Here is a 16,025-nt window from a genome sequence, read left to right as displayed (position 1 = left end):
TTTGTTAATGGTACCTTAATTTCAGCTACTTTAAGGGACACTCTTGTCAATTGCTAAAATTTCATAATTGCAAACATTTGATAACTAACATTTGAGACAGTGATGTTTGCTTTGGCCATTAAAATCAGATGCCTCGAACTACTCCCAATACCCCAACCGCTAAAATTACCAACCGCAATATTAAATGGATTTAGTACTTGGTATAAATTGCTATATTGGCCGACATCATCAGGCCGAGGGGCTACAATTCCGCCAAGAAAAGTAGGACGGAAAATGTATATCATATCTGCGAAAAGCGTTTTTTTGCTGCTTTCCGATGTATTTCTCGGCATCATCTGTTGTCCCTTTATTTTGGGTAGAAACCAGAGTAAAATGTAAATTTTGGACCTGAAAATTTTAAATTTTTTTACACTTTTTTGATCGAACCTACTTGAAAAAAGGAGTCACAGCATATATGCTGAGAAAGCTTAGTGATTGCTGTCTCTGAAAAATAAAAAAAATCAACCTTTTTTGCAATCTCCGATGATGCAAGTTCGGTGAAAATGCATTGAAAAGCTGCTGTTTGGGTCATCAGACAAAAAAAGCGCATCACCGCTTCCGGACTAATACAAAAAAAGGCTTCGATGGCAAACCAACGTCACCAGGCCCAAAAATATCACAACTCACGGGCTTTTCAAGAGATACAAAAAATCTATGCACAGCTAAAACGATCACCAAGCAATAGGGGGGAGAAATCAGGGTGACGACAATTCACTTCTGGCAGATCACTGCGCCATGACCCCAACCGTGGTCAGATTTGAACTCCGACCCGGTACCTTATGCAGAAAAATTCCTTTATAAGGATATGAATCTGAGTCCAACTCTACTACTAGTTCTAGATTTGAGTAAAACTGGCATGTAGTTTCTTGGTAGATTCTGGAGATACAGTTGGTATTGTCCCTCATCTGGCTTTGAGTTTTGATACAGTAACTGTAACTGCATTTAGGAGGGAAAAGGATGTTTTTGCATTGTTTGAAGTTTGTGGTTGAAACAATTGATCTACAATAGAATTACAAAAAACATGTGTTCGTGGTACACGTATAATGATTTCACTGTGCCACCGTGAAAATAAACCAACCATCAACATTTCAAGATGTACGGTATTCCCCTGGAACAGGTACCAGGGAACTTCCACATGTCCACTCACTCCGCGACTGTCCAGCCAGCCAACCCAGACATGTCACACGTCGTTCATGACCTCAGATTCGGGGAGGACTTGGCGTCATTCTTACCTGTAAGTGTCAACGGCAGTGATCAGAGCTGGTAGTAGCAAAATTGAAATAGGGTGGGGGGACGAGACATAGCACCAAAGAGCATCTAGGGGAGTCTGTGGGTGTGCCTCCTTCAGAAAAATTAGAAAGGTCTAGACTTTGTTTCACCTGGGGCCTGTTAGACCAACGATTGGTCAGACTGAAGAAGATCCTTAAGATGAAGATTGGGTCTGGGAAAACCAACGAGTCTTTAACCTTCTTGGGCTAGCAAAACATTTGTAACAGCCAAAAATGCCTGGCAAATTTTGTTCAAATACCTTAATGAAAGTTTGTTATCCACCACAGAAGTTGTCAGCTGTCATTTTAACATGGGACCTAAACTGGGTGGCCAAGCCATCAATAAGCAGTTGACAATTTCTGATTTCTAAACATTTTCGATGGGTTACTGCCAGAGTGCAACTTAAGTACTGTATTTCTAAAAATGATTGGCCCTATACAGAGGTGTCTACGTTCCTCTGTTTTGGCTTTGTCTGAGGAACACAAACTAAGCAGTGACTGAAACTTTCTTCCATAAACCAGACAAGATCATCACCTCAGACAAAGCCAAAACAGAGGAACATATACACCTCCATTGGGCCATATGCCCAAGCCAAGTGTGGCTACCTAAATTAGACATTCAACAAAGCTCTCAAACCTTCTAAGAAAACACTCAAGTGCAAACGCCGTTGGTCCAAAAGGGGAGTTAAAGACTCAGAGACAATATTTGAGAGAATGTACAATCCCACCCTCAACAGGAAAGGAGGTCTATACGTCAAATTTTCAGGCACTTGGGATAACGCACTAAACCAACCTACCCCCCACCCCGACAAGCAACATTAGCTCCCAAAACAAGAGGAGCTAATTGAGTCATTAGATACAACCTTGTCTTGACTTTCTATTGAACCATCTGAAATTGTCTTCACCTCATTCTATTCAGACCATTGGTATAAAACCTGGTTCTGCCAGATCTTTCCTTAGTCACTGATGAAAGCCTGTTTCAAAATTTTATCCAGTTGCTTGTCAAAATGAATAACTATTTTTTGGCGTATCTTTTTACCTGGATGTCTAAACTTCACAAACGTAGAATGTGTTGTTTCTTGCAAATGCTGATCACTCGATTTTTATGTTTCTTTCCTTATGCAGGAACATATCAAAGGTAGTTTTAACCCACTGGATGAAGTGGACAGGTTACACGCCAATGGTTAGTATTCACTTTTGCATGCTTCATGCATGGGAAAATATCATTATATGCTGTCTTAAGCCCCTGTCATTCAGGACCTTCTGATGACTTTCCTCCCGACCACTCCCCAACCAAGGTCGTTGTGGTCGGTTAGGTTGGGAGTAGCTGTTATGTTAAGATGTTTATCTAATAGATGCATTTGTGATAAGCACGAAATTCGGGTTGTGTTGCCCGTGAGATCCTTACTCATCATCATCAACCACAGATAACCATTTGTGAATAGTTTCATCAAGTTGGAAAATTACTGGATAACAAAGGTTCTTTATTCACAACCAGGATCTATATACAATCAACAGCTGATGTCATTTTGGTGGCCGTCTGTCACCTTCCTCCAGGCTGACTGGTACTATTCCACACTGCAGCTTGGTGTCGTTCAGGACCGCATATCATGACATATGACATGACCTCATTGTTGGCAGGGAGCCGACACCTAGCTGCAGTGTGGAATAGTACCAGCCCTGAGGAGGGTGACAGACGGTCACCGAAGCATCGGCTGTTGACAGATGACCTTGCTGAGGACTAACTCCCAACTATGGTCTGGAGAAGGTCGAGAGGCCATGGTCGGATATGTGTGACACGGACTTAAGCTATGCTACAAGCTATGCTACATAGAAGAAACACTTGCCACCTTAGATTTGAAAAGATCTGAAAAATATTATCAACAGGAAACCCATTGCTCAACGCACATTTAAGTCTCAATTTTCAATTGAAATGGCATACTTGACTTGAATATAATTGTATTATTTATTTCCATCATAACGTTTAGAGATATTTGACCTAACTTATGTCAAACAGCAGTGTGTATGAATCATGTATTTGGTTTGACTGTTAATGAGTTTGAAATATTGCCCAGTGAGATTTATCTTTGCAGCAGACTTGGGACAGTTTCAGAATGTTCCCTTGCTCTTTGCAGCTCTGTCTTCACACGACTACTTCCTTAAGATCGTGCCTACCATCTTTGAGAACAGACATGACAAGAAGTCCTTCGCTTTCCAGTACACCTATGCTTACAAGGTACTGTATATTCTGAAAATAAAACCTATTACCGCAAACATTTCAAGCAAGATACTGTAACTAAACTTTTTAAAATTTTTTTAAAATTTTTATTGCATTTCAAGTATAATATAGTACATTTAGTAGAAAACAAAGGTAATGTGGGGCACCCTAACATTTTACGCACCCTAACATGTTACGGATTTTTTAATGATCTTATTTTGCATAAGTACGCCGTGTTTGTGTCCAATGACTATGCTGATAAGGAAGGTAAATAACCCAAGTTCATGCACATAATTGTCATTTGCATTCAAAACATATGTGTACATATTCATTTCTTGTTTTGCCGAAAAGTAGTATTTTGACAATAATGATGGGAGCGCTAAGTAAAGTAGAGGGTTTGTGCCTAGCTAGACGGCCAGGCACCTAAATATACGACCTATGCCAAGCAGATACACAAGTCACACAACTATATCATACACATAAGAAATATAACTTCATAAAACACTAAAAATTTGGGTCTTTAAGTGTTTGTTGAGAAAGAAAAGAAGAAAAACCTTAAGCCAAAGAAAAACAACGTAAACATTGCTGTCGTCTGGCGACATTGTTTTCCCGCCATTTTTTTGGGCCGTGATGATGGCGGAACGATTCAACGCACAGTTTTGTTACGCTCTAACATGTGTTTGGTACCGTCTATGAAAATGAAACTGAATACAGATATGGCGAAGATATTTCCCAATAAGTAGACGAAGTATTATTGATGTAAGCGGTGTCGTTTTTCGTAATGATTTCGTAAGTCGGGCCGCATTCAAGACGTACGTCGGGCCGCGCGTAGTAGCCTATTCCCTGTGGAAACATGAGCTGGGATGCGCTAGATATAGCCATGACATGAGAAGTGCACACAGTCAAAATTTTCCGGTCAAAAGAAAGCTAGAATATAGCAGACTACAAGCCTTATTTGCATTTCCTTAACTTCATCACCAACTTCCGAAGAGAGCAAATTACAAAAGCGTACTAAGTTAGGCACGCTATCTGGCGTAGCACTAAATCAGAAAGTACATTCGTGAAAATGTCTCACAGCGTTTTCTGCTTGTAACGCGGAGCGTGAAGGGCCCATGAACAGTATGAATACATTTCTTGGCCATGTATGTTCTTTAGATGAATGTGTTCAAAATTTATTCATTAAAAAAAAAGTGACCACTCTCTGGCAACCAGCAATGGAGCGCCGTGAGTTCGAGCGCGTAAAAAAACGTAACATGTTAGGGCACCCCCCGTTATACATAAACTGTAGACGGTGTAAAGACAAAAACCTAAATAATATTCCAGAACAGTTTGCAAAACGTGTTTCCTAATTAACAAGATAATTGTGTAATGTTCCCCATTTCCTAAAATGTTTTTTTAACCTTTTGACATTTCTGTGCTATAATGAATTCCAACTTACAACAGGTTCTAACAAAATCAACAAATCCTGTAACTACACTTAATATCTTAGATGCCACGCCAGTTTGATTTCTTCAGTGTTTTTGCCCACTTCATTCTTTACTTTATTTGAAAGAAACAATGTACTATTCAGAAGATGAATCAACCCCCAAAAAGCTCACATTTTGCACAAAGTATTGAAGAGCGTCCAGGAGTTCAAAGCTGTTATGTCAAGATGTTTATTTATGCATTTAAAGTTATGGAGGCATATACATAGACATATGTCACAGTAGAGATGGCGATTCAAGACAATCGGCGATTGTCCTAGGACAGATCGCGATCGCTGTTTGTCCTAGGACAGACTGCGATCACGATCTGTCCTAGGACAATCGCCGATTCTACTAGTAGAGATTGCGATCGCAATCTGTCCTAGGACAAACGGCGATTCTACTTGGACAAGTTTGCGATCGCGATCTGTCCTAGGACAATTGCTGATTCTACTAGTAGAGATTGCGATCGCAATCTGTCCTAGGACAAACGGCGATTCTACTTGCCTGGACAAATTCTGACTAGATGGAAATGCTTTAGAAAATAGAATGAATCATTGCACAACATTTCAATCAGGTTTAGCATACTACCTACATTTCATAATTATCAACTATTTTAGGTGAATTACTTCATATTTTATAATGGATGAATGAGTATGTTTTCTGATAAAGTAATTTCTGATAAAGTTGAGTGAAAAAATTTTGATAATGTGTGAAAGATGTCAGTTGGAAGAAGGTGATCCAACAATGTTTCAGTATGCAAATTTTGAGGTGTCAAGATATTACTCACAGTTTCACACCTATTGAATTCACAACCATAGGAGAACAATAACAATTGTAAAGTGTTAAAACAGGTATCAAAATATCAATCTCAGAATTTGTAAATACTAAATAAAATCATGGATTATACAAGATATTGCTGTTTCCTTTATTAGTATATCTTAGCATCATTAAGTTTGGATCGCCATTTGTCCTAGGACAGATTGCGATCGCAATCTCTACTAGTAGAATCGGCGATTGTCCTAGGACAGATCACGATCGCCGTTTGTCCTAGGACAGATTGCGATCGCAATCTCTACTAGTAGGATCGGCGATTGTCCTAGGACAGATCGCGATCGCAGTCTGTCCTAGGACAAACGGCGATCGCGATCTGTCCTAGGACAATCGCCGATTGTCCTGAATCGCCATCTCTACTGTGACATATGTGTAGGGGCTGTGTTGCTCTGCAGACATGCATGCTACTGGTATGGGTTGCAGTCCTATAGTCGGGATGTTAAGTATGGTCTACTGTCCATTGTAGTTGTTGAAAAGAGCTAGGGAAATTTCCCTGGAACAATGCACCAGTGAATACTGTACTTCACTCTTAAGACCAGTGGAAGAGTTCCTTAACTGGTCATTGAGTAATCATTGAGCCAGTATTCAACTGATTTCGAGATCACTTTCTTTCTCCCTTTTTCACTTAGGACTACATCTCATTTGGTCATGGACACCGTGTGATGCCAGCTATCTGGTTCCGGTATGACCTGAGCCCCATCACAGTCAAATACACCGACAAGAGGAAGCCATTGTACCACTTCATCACCACGGTAATCAATTCAAATTGTAGTTCTTGGATTCTGGTCAAGTAAAGGATGAAAAAAAAAAAGATCAGTATTTACTCGCTCAAGGGATGTCCCTATAGCTCAACTGGTAGCAGCCCCACAGTTGAGCTCCTGGTTCCAATTAGTTGGTTGAGGTGGAGGCTGCACCCGTCTTTTGGAATAGATGTAGAATGGGGTTCCTGTGCGCTCAAGGAGGTACTTCGAGCACAGAAGAGGGGGCTGGGCTAGCGACCCCTCCCTGGAAAAAAATGAACCCCGCCTTACTGCAACAGCAAGGAAACTTGCTGCCCAATGTGCCACTAGGCACTACCAGGGTCTGAACAAACATTTTAACATATTTCCTGTGTCCCTGCAGATCTGTGCTGTTGTTGGCGGGACCTTCACAGTTGCAGGCATCATTGACTCAGTCATCTTCACAGCAGCAGAAGTCTTCAAAAAGGCAGAACTTGGCAAACTGTCTTGATGAAACCTTGGCGACTAGTTTTATCTCAGTACACTTAAGAAGTAATACACATTTTCATCTGATTTCAATGCTTGTGATTTTAAAATCCTTACATTTTCACAGAATCTTCTACAATTCTGTATCAAATTTGTTGTCTGAGAACTTCTAATATGGAACACAAGATTTCATGTCCTCTTATTCCACAGAAATACATTCAAGCAATACAGGGCTGTATGTAAATGGGTTGGTAGAAAGCAGGATCCAGACTTTGAATGGTTTCTTGGGGTTTGTTTGTGTGTTGTGCCTACTTTGATTTTCAAGTGCATTGAGATTTCAGTCAAATTTAAAGCCATAAAATGCAGAAAAATTATTACTATTATGTAGATTTTTATTTGCTATATAGCAACCTTTACTTATATGATTGAGGTGTCTGTAGCATTAAGGCAAGATTGCTCCATGTCTGTTTTCAGAGAAGATGCTACTTCTCTAGAGAGAGGCATGTTCGTTATCAAGTTCATTAGATTAGTATGAAGAAAGCAGGACTTTATCAATTGGTGCAATGGTGTTGGTTTCTTGTTTCAGTCATTTTTTTTTCTATGCAGTAAAAATAGTCGTGCTAGAAATATTCCTTGACTTTGCCAAAGAGTATTTATTGAAGAGATTTTGCACAATTTTTGCAGCAGATGATTATGATTTTTCACACTTAAGTTATGATCACTTTGTATAGCAAATCTTGCAGTATAGCTTACATTTCAGCTATCCACTGTCACATCAGTGGTTACAAGATATGAGCAATTATACATGCAGCCATTGTCATAGTGAACTATGATAAGCTGGTTCAAGGTCAAAGGCCCTGACTTGAAAACAGTTCTTGTCTTATCCATGCTTCAAGATACATGTCAAGACATGTTTTGTATGTCTCAAGGGCCTTCAACTTTGATATATGCATCACACTGCACATGCTCAGTTTAAACCATGAACCAGCTTATAGCCTGAGTACCATCTTCTTGGGAAGTAACTGGTAAGCGTGGGAGCAAGTCTTGCTATTTGACTAGCCATAGAGCTGCCAGAGAAGATTTAAGTTGCATACTAGTATTTTACTGTTCAGTAGTTTGTTAGTTATATATATAGATGGTTGAATGTTATATATTACTGTACAGTTGGAGAATTGAGAGAATATTTCGAGTTCAGGGAGATGAAATTTTGCATTAAGCATTGTATAAATTTTGTTGGTGGATGTAAAGAGATGAACTGGATAAACTATATTTTTATGTTTGCAGTGGATTATTCCATCTATTCACTAATACACTCAGCACTAAAAGTTTGGAGACTTAACTTTGGTCGATCATATCTCCGTTGTTTCTTGATCAATTTCAATGATTTATGTATCATTGAAAAGCTTGAATGTGTGATTTTCTTTCCCATGATACCAAACTTATTATGATTGTAAATTAATGGAACGAGCACCAGACCTGCTTATGCGAGCGGGTCACATAAAAAAAGCGCCCAGATTACCCTACTAATGTCAAACGCTCAATTCATTATTTTTTCTTCTGCTGGTAGCATGTGGCTTGTGTGCGAGGGTAATATGAAACTTGAATCAATAAAACACATTAATATGAAAGCCAAGGTTAGTCTTCATCCAAAAATAAAAATGCGTAAAGGAGCCTCAGTTATTTATTAATTAGGCCATTACAAGAAAATTTTATGGATGACATCCTTTGCAGACTCCAAAATGAATGCGCGCGGGCGAAAAAACAAACAAGATGGGCAAAAAAAAACAAGATGCCCACATTTTCTAACTTGAATAAAATAAAGCATGTAAGAAGAATGGAAGTGATACAAGATGGTATCACAACCAACAAGTTTTTTTTTCCTGTATTTGATAAACCAGTAAGCAACACTGGTGTCAACAGTAAAATCATTATCGATTCGGGTTTGCATAGCACGTCAGGAATAGAGAAAGGACGCAGAGACAAGGCTTCCCGTACACTGGGAACCGGAGTCTCCTGAGGCAGACTGACTGTGACTTTATGATGCTGGCTCTGCTCACTTCGTCTCAACCGAAAACAAGTTCTCTCCGATATTGCTGTCCTGACGGTCTGACTCAATTACCGTGCCTCAGAAAACCCCGTCTTTTTATTCTGCTTTCAACAGAGAGACAGCTAGACAATGGTCTACTCAAACTGCATGACAAAAAGATACTTCATCTGACCCTGCCATCGGATTTGTTACTAGTAGTAGTTCGATTCACTTCATTAGAGAATTACTTATCGAATTACACGTTGTTGATGATATTGACACAGCAATAACAGACTGATTCCATTTACAAGCTTGGTATCGGGGCTACACTGTGCCTTCGAAGCTTCCTTTAAGTTGGTGACAAGGAGCAATCTTACTACAGCTTGCATATGACTGTACAACACATTTGCCCGGATTTTTCACCATTCCCCCTATATACCTACCATTTCTACATGTGCAAATGCCTTTTTACGGCATTTTGGACTTTGGGGGGTAGAACTGACAGACGTTTGCGATATATTGTCCTATCTATAATATGTTGACCATTGCCAAAGGGTAGAAAGATTATTGTTTTTTATTTCGAAATCAGGCGAAAATCAATGCGCGCGCTGATGTCATCCATAAAATTTACTTGCTGTGGCCTTATGATGAAGGTGGCTTAATACTGAGTACAAAGTCATGCGCTGTCACCACAGCCCGGCACATCCTCCTCATAATTGTCACCAGTTGTGTTTCATGATCCCTGGCTATTCTTCCACAAGGAGTCGTTGCAGGTCGACCAGTTTTGTTCTGTTGATCATTTTTGCATGCACAGCTCGCCCAAGCTGATCAGTGATCACAGAGTCTGAGACTGTGTTCAATTGTGTTGATATCTGGGATGCAGGTGAGCCATTCTATCCTCTGTATTCCATACTGGAGGTGGTCTGAAATGGCTCTCATTCTGTATGGACGTGCACTATAATCATCTTGCAGAATGGCACCTAGTCTCATATTGCAGAGGTTAAGATGTAGGAAATGTGACTGGATGGAGAAAGGTGTCTCCATATCTTGACACATCGAGGTTGCTTAGGATGATAAGCCTGTTTTTTCCTCTGGCAGTTAACAATGTACTGCCCCACACTATGACACTAACTCATAGTCAACAACAAATAAAAAAAATAAACAGTCAGTCTATCTGTGCAACAGTCAGCATAGGGTTCTCCTCGCTGCCTCCACACTTTCATTTACCCATCAAACAGTCGAAATAAACCTTCTCTGTATCTTAACTGTGAACATAACATTCCTCCACACACTGTTCCGTTCCCGATGTGGATGACACCATTGCAAACGGTTTTGGCGCTGCGCTGAGTGTTTGACCCTTGCAGGGAAATTTGGGCACTTTTTTTCTACAACCCACTTGCGTAAGCAGGCCTGGCACTCACTTCATGAGATTGCCATTATAATAAGTTGGGTAACATAGGAAAGGAAATTACACAAGCTTTCCAACAATATATAATGCTTTGGAATTGATCAAGAAACAACGGTGATACAAACGACTAAAGTTAAGTTTCCAAACTTTTTGTGCTGAGTGTAGTTATAGATGTTCTGTGAATAATTTCACCATGTTGGTGAATGACTGAATAACAATTTCTTTAGTCACAACCGAGGAGTAAAATTAAAGCCGACGTTTCAGTGACTGACACCTCCTTCAGAGCAATAATGATGGGTTCACTTTGTACTGCACTGCTAAAAATGCGGTCCAAAACATATTGTCACGTACATATAGATATTGTTCAGCAACAATAATGAGATAAAGCAGTTCCAGACGTAAAGTATTGTCAAATATATATATATATGTTGTATGATCTATTATCTATTCATTATCATAGCAGCGACACCTAGCTGCAGTGCAAAGTGAACCAGCAGAACACAGTGGACTACAAAAAGTGAACCAGTCATTATTGAACTAAAGCAGGTGATAAACGGTCACCAAAATGTCTGCTTTTACTTTCCTCCTGATCGTGAATAAAGAACTTTTTTTATCTTAGTTATGTTTAGCCATACCTAGTATGGCTCAACATATTGTTTTTACTCAGGTTTCTTCTCCTGTCAAATCTTCAAATCGATTCATTTCTGTCATTTTTATACCAAATGACCTAAAATTTGGTACAAAGGTAATGTAGGCAAAAACCAATGTGCGTTTTTTTCCTTTTTTTGATATTGACCTTGAAAGTGATTTTATTGAGGTTTTTATGGCCAATGATGCATATCTTGGCCTCCTGCGCCCTGGTATTTCAACCGAATGACCTGAAATTTGCTGTATATGTGCCTTGAACAAATATTTAAAGGACTACATTCCCATTTTTGGCATACATTTCTTCAAAACGATTTATTTTGGGCTTTCTTGACAATATTTGCCACTTCTGTCACTTCCAATACTACATATGACCTAAAGGTCAGTGACCCCAAGTGCCTTGCACCTGGCCTTGCATGCCTGTGAGCCTTGCGACCACCTGATTGGTCAATTGAGTTAATCTAATTATCTTGCATTTCTGGCGCAGGTGTGCTAGTACAGTGAGTATTCATGCCAAATATGGTATGGGAATTCCTAGGACATGTGATTACATGGCTTTGTTCACTCTTTTTTGAACAAAGATACATATCTCCAGTTCCTATGTATTAAACCATAATAATGTGAAATCTGGCATGTGTCTGCCTTGGTCATGTACACAGGCCCTCATTCAAATGTTTGGCAAACAGCCTTTCAAAACGATTTTTTAAACAAAGAATTTTTTCGTTTCGTTATTTTCAACCCAAAGTGTATACTATAATTGAATCATGCATTCAAACAAAGGGGTGTCACATTTTTATATTTCACCCATACTATTGCTGAAATATGTTGTTTTTGGTCATTTCCTTCTTCTCCTGTCAAATCTTCATATATATCATTATGTATACTATGGAAAACTTCATTCTTCCCTGGGGTTGATCTTTTTTAATTCAATTTTGAACTGGGTTGATTATGCGCAAGAGTTTAATTTTCAGCGGATATTTTTCGACTGGTGTAGTTTACATGGAGATGGCACAGAATATCCCATTCTTGCAAGGGGAGGATTCTTTAATTATTTCTTTCAATTTTGAGCTGGAATGATTATGAAAAAGTCCATTTGTTAGCAGAAGTGTATTTGTTAATCAATAAGTGGGTATGGTTTTGGAGTTGGACTGGTCCATATTGTGTTGAGGTGCTACTGGAAGACTCCATTCCTGTATGGAGAGACTGATAATTGTTTTTAAACTCAATTTTGGACTGGGGTGATCCATTTTTTTAGCGGAAGTATTTTAGAATGGTCCATTGTTATTTTGGGAGAGTCAATTTTTTGCATGGCGAGTAGTATGGCTAAACATGCTGTATTTGCTCGCAAATGTTGCCTTTCTAGTTATAGATGTTTTCTTTTTTTGTCTGGGATATTGAGTTATACTATTCTAGCATCTGTCCGGCTTAAATTCTAAGATTATCTGTTCCGGTGCAAGTGCGTAGAGATATGATGACAGAAATGTTAGGAAAGGTGCTTTGAGAAAGCAACAAATTCAGATTTTGTCTTCATGTTATCCAAGATGCCATATGCTCAACATGTGTAGGCCACTTGCTGTATTGTCATATATAGACTATTGGGATAGAATTGTATGGGATGAATCCAGATTACAGGTACCAAATGTCTACTGTGGAACACACAAAACATCATTGTAGTTTTAACAGCAATACATGTACATCACCCTTTTCAAATCTGTGTCTACTTGTCATTCTTTATCATTGTGGTAAAAGGACATTCCATATTACAATTTGTGGATTGCATCTTAGAGACCAAGTACAACATGATTCTTCCCCTTGTACTAAGTGCTGTAGCTTACCTTTTATGAATATATTTCCATGATATACAATGTACATCTGGTTACAAGATATTATAAGCCTTAGATATACCTAGCTTGGGTTAGGGATGTAACACTGTAGATCCTGTGTTTGAGGAGAGCAATACCTCCAGCACGTTAACGTTCCCACCTCACTTATAGAAAAAAGTAGGGGTCCATCCTGGCGTGACTGATAGTCAACTGTTATGTGATAGTCACCTGTTACATGTATGTCCTTCCACAAATGCGGTAAATTTCAATAAATAAATTCTAAATAATTAAGGGTAAATGACCCGCCCCAAGGTGTATATGGTATCATAACGCCTGGCCATGTGCTATAACCACCGAATATCCGAGGTTATAGCACATGGCCAGGCGTTATGACACCATATACACCGAGGAAGAGGCGGGTCATTAACGTTATTATCATATAGCCTATCCAAACTGACCCATATAAGAGTAGACAATTCCTGTATGATGCATAGATCCCCTATACAGCTATTAAAGGCATCCAGAGCATTTTATGAGGCTTGAAACTTGAATAAAACAACTTCAATTTCTAGTCATTCCTACACATATTAAGTTTCAATAACACTAATATCATTATATATCGACATTAAAGGAGCAAAGATACAATGTCGTTGTGTGGTGAGAACTGATAGAATATCCAAGCCCTAATACATGTAGACTGATCCTGACTGTCCATCACAATTAGCGTTTCGGCCAATGAGAGGGTGACTGCGTGTCCGTCAAATATTTGCATTTTTATGTTTTTATTTTGCATTTCTACGTTTTGACAGAGGTGGGTGGGGCTATGGTATCGGTCTATTTACACTAGGCGCGTGAAGCTAAAATATCACCATGTACCTTATTTTTGTGCCGCTTTTGAGCACTTTCGATAAGAAATCCACACGCAAATATGGTAAACAGTGGCATTAAATGTCAATTTCATACAAATTACAGCAACTAGAATATTTCCAGTTTTCAAGCCTCATAAAATGCTCTTGGTGCCTTTAAGAATGCATTTCAGAATTTACATAGTTTTTACATGTATGTCCCTTTTGAACAGAAGATGATAGATTTCATTTTGAAAACCAACATTTCCACAGATAATATTTGATAACATTGCAATATTGGCATCCCTCCCTGCTGGATGTCCTTCTGACTGTGGGCGGCTCCACTTACAGTTCCACCCGTTTAGATTTGACTTGTATTGAAATGGTTTATTCAATTTTGTCATACGCTTACAAAAGATTTGATTTACTCTAAGATAGTAAACATCTAATAAACATTATACAAATGATAACAAAAAGATAACCTCCCCCTCTACATAATGGGAGGAATGATGATCACGGGTGTGTTATGGTGTCATAACACATGGGCAATGGAGGCTTCTGATTGGTCAACGCCACCAGGCTATGTGATAATATCTTTAACAACATGGGAGGTGGCTCACATACACCTTTATACCGTAGCCTACAAAGTTCATCTGATGGATTATCTCAGATTTCAAACATGAACATATTGTGTAATCAACGACTCCACCTCAAACTTAAAACCACTGTGAAAATGGTTGTTCTGACTTCTACCTGCCTTCCATGGTGCCCTTGTTTCAACCGTGAACTGAAAACCACCATGCATGACCACTCCATTTTCTACCTACCGCAATTAAATCCCTGCAAACTTAAAGGCATTTACAAAAGTCCCTTTAATAATACTACCCAATAGTGACCCGAATGCTCCCTTCGAGATTGTGAAGTTCCTTTGCAGCCCATTGGGTCAATTTACAGTGTATCTACTGTATCAATTTACAGTGTATCTACTGTAAATATTGAAATTTTCGCAGACTGAGTGGTTTGATGTTTGAGTGTGATCTTTTCAGCTCAAAGTTAAAACCACTGTGAAAATGAATGTTCTGTCTTCTGCCTGCCTACCAGATTATTTCAACCACGAACTGAAAACCACCGCAAAATTAAATCCCTGCAAACTCCTTAGTTAAAGGCATTTACCGTAGTGCCTTGAAACTACCCAACGGTGACCGGAATGCTCCCTGAGAGACTGTGAAGCTCCTGTCTAGCCAGTTGTGGTGATGTACCACTAGAACAGCATCTCCTTTCCGTCCCATGTGTAGAACTTGCCTGTGTGCTGCATCGTCAGTCCATTTATAATGTCCATCAGGTACTGCACTGAACGCTCTGTTGAGAACAGCTTCTCACTTGGTACATTCCTGTAATGGACAAGCACACAAATAGACAAAAAAAAAAACACAAGAAATCAGTTTAAAAATTTATATATCAAATATACAAACTACGCACAAAAAATTTGGAAACTTAACTTTAGTCGATCGTATATCCATTGTTTCTTGATCAAGTTCAATGCATTATATATTGATGGAAAGCTTGTGTAATTTCCATTCCATGATACCCAAGTCATTATAATTGCAATCTCATGAAGCGAGCGCCAGGCCTGCTTACGCGAGTGGGTTGTAGAAGAAAAGTGCCCAAATGTCCATGCTAGTGTCAATTAACACTCAGCGCAGGGTGGTGGTGTCGTCCACATCGGGAATGGAACAGTGTGTGGAGGAATGTTATGTTCACAGCTACAGATAAGTGAAGGTTTACTTTGACTGTTGGATGGGTAAATGAAACTGTGGGGCCAGTGAGGAGAACCCTATGCTGACTGTTGCACAGATAGACTGACTGTTTGTTTGTTTGTTAGAGCCAGTGTCATAGTGTGGGGCAGTATAACGTTAACTGCCAGAAGAAAAACCAGGCTAATCATCCTAAGCAACCTCGATGTGTCAAGATATGGAGACACCTTTCTCCATCCAGTCACATTTCCTAGATCCTTACCTCTGCAATATGAGACTGGGTGCCATTCTGCAAGATGAAAGTGCACGTTCATACAGAATGAGAGCCATTTCAGACCACCTCCAGTAGGCAGGAATACAGAGGATAGAATGGCCCTCATGCAGCCCAGATCTCAACACAATTGAACACGAGTCTCAGACTCACTGATCAGCTTGGGCGAGCTGTGCATGCAAGAATGATCAAAAGAACAACACTGGTCGACCTACGACGACTCCTT

General features: G+C 39.4%; 2 protein-coding genes and 1 long non-coding RNA gene across 6 annotated transcripts in view; 2 read left to right on the top strand and 1 right to left on the bottom strand.

Moving 5' to 3' along the window:
* Nucleotides 1–12,816, top strand: part of LOC136431434 (endoplasmic reticulum-Golgi intermediate compartment protein 1-like) — a 32,983-nt gene extending 20,167 nt beyond the window's left edge. For all 3 annotated transcript variants that reach the window (XM_066422806.1, XM_066422808.1, XM_066422807.1), the window contains 5 exons: nt 1,157–1,273; nt 2,433–2,490; nt 3,443–3,543; nt 6,452–6,574; nt 6,945–12,816. In XM_066422806.1, the coding sequence (XP_066278903.1) occupies nt 1,157–1,273; nt 2,433–2,490; nt 3,443–3,543; nt 6,452–6,574; nt 6,945–7,052 (507 nt within the window). In that variant the 3' untranslated portion in view covers nt 7,053–12,816. The remainder of the gene's footprint in view (nt 1–1,156; nt 1,274–2,432; nt 2,491–3,442; nt 3,544–6,451; nt 6,575–6,944) is intronic.
* The window catches only part of LOC136431438 (uncharacterized), a 150,721-nt gene that overhangs the window by 24,527 nt on the left and 110,169 nt on the right, over nt 1–16,025 (top strand). The window lies entirely within an intron of this gene.
* The window catches only part of LOC136431435 (C-signal-like), a 57,119-nt gene continuing 53,910 nt past the window's right edge, over nt 12,817–16,025 (bottom strand). For both annotated transcript variants that reach the window (XM_066422810.1, XM_066422811.1), the window contains exon 5: nt 12,817–15,165. In XM_066422810.1, the coding sequence (XP_066278907.1) occupies nt 15,036–15,165 (130 nt within the window). In that variant the 3' untranslated portion in view covers nt 12,817–15,035. The remainder of the gene's footprint in view (nt 15,166–16,025) is intronic.

This window comes from Branchiostoma lanceolatum, chromosome 3 (genome assembly GCF_035083965.1).
Source record: "Branchiostoma lanceolatum isolate klBraLanc5 chromosome 3, klBraLanc5.hap2, whole genome shotgun sequence".
Classification (NCBI taxonomy): domain Eukaryota; kingdom Metazoa; phylum Chordata; class Leptocardii; order Amphioxiformes; family Branchiostomatidae; genus Branchiostoma; species Branchiostoma lanceolatum.
This window is presented reverse-complemented; position numbering and strand designations above follow the sequence as displayed.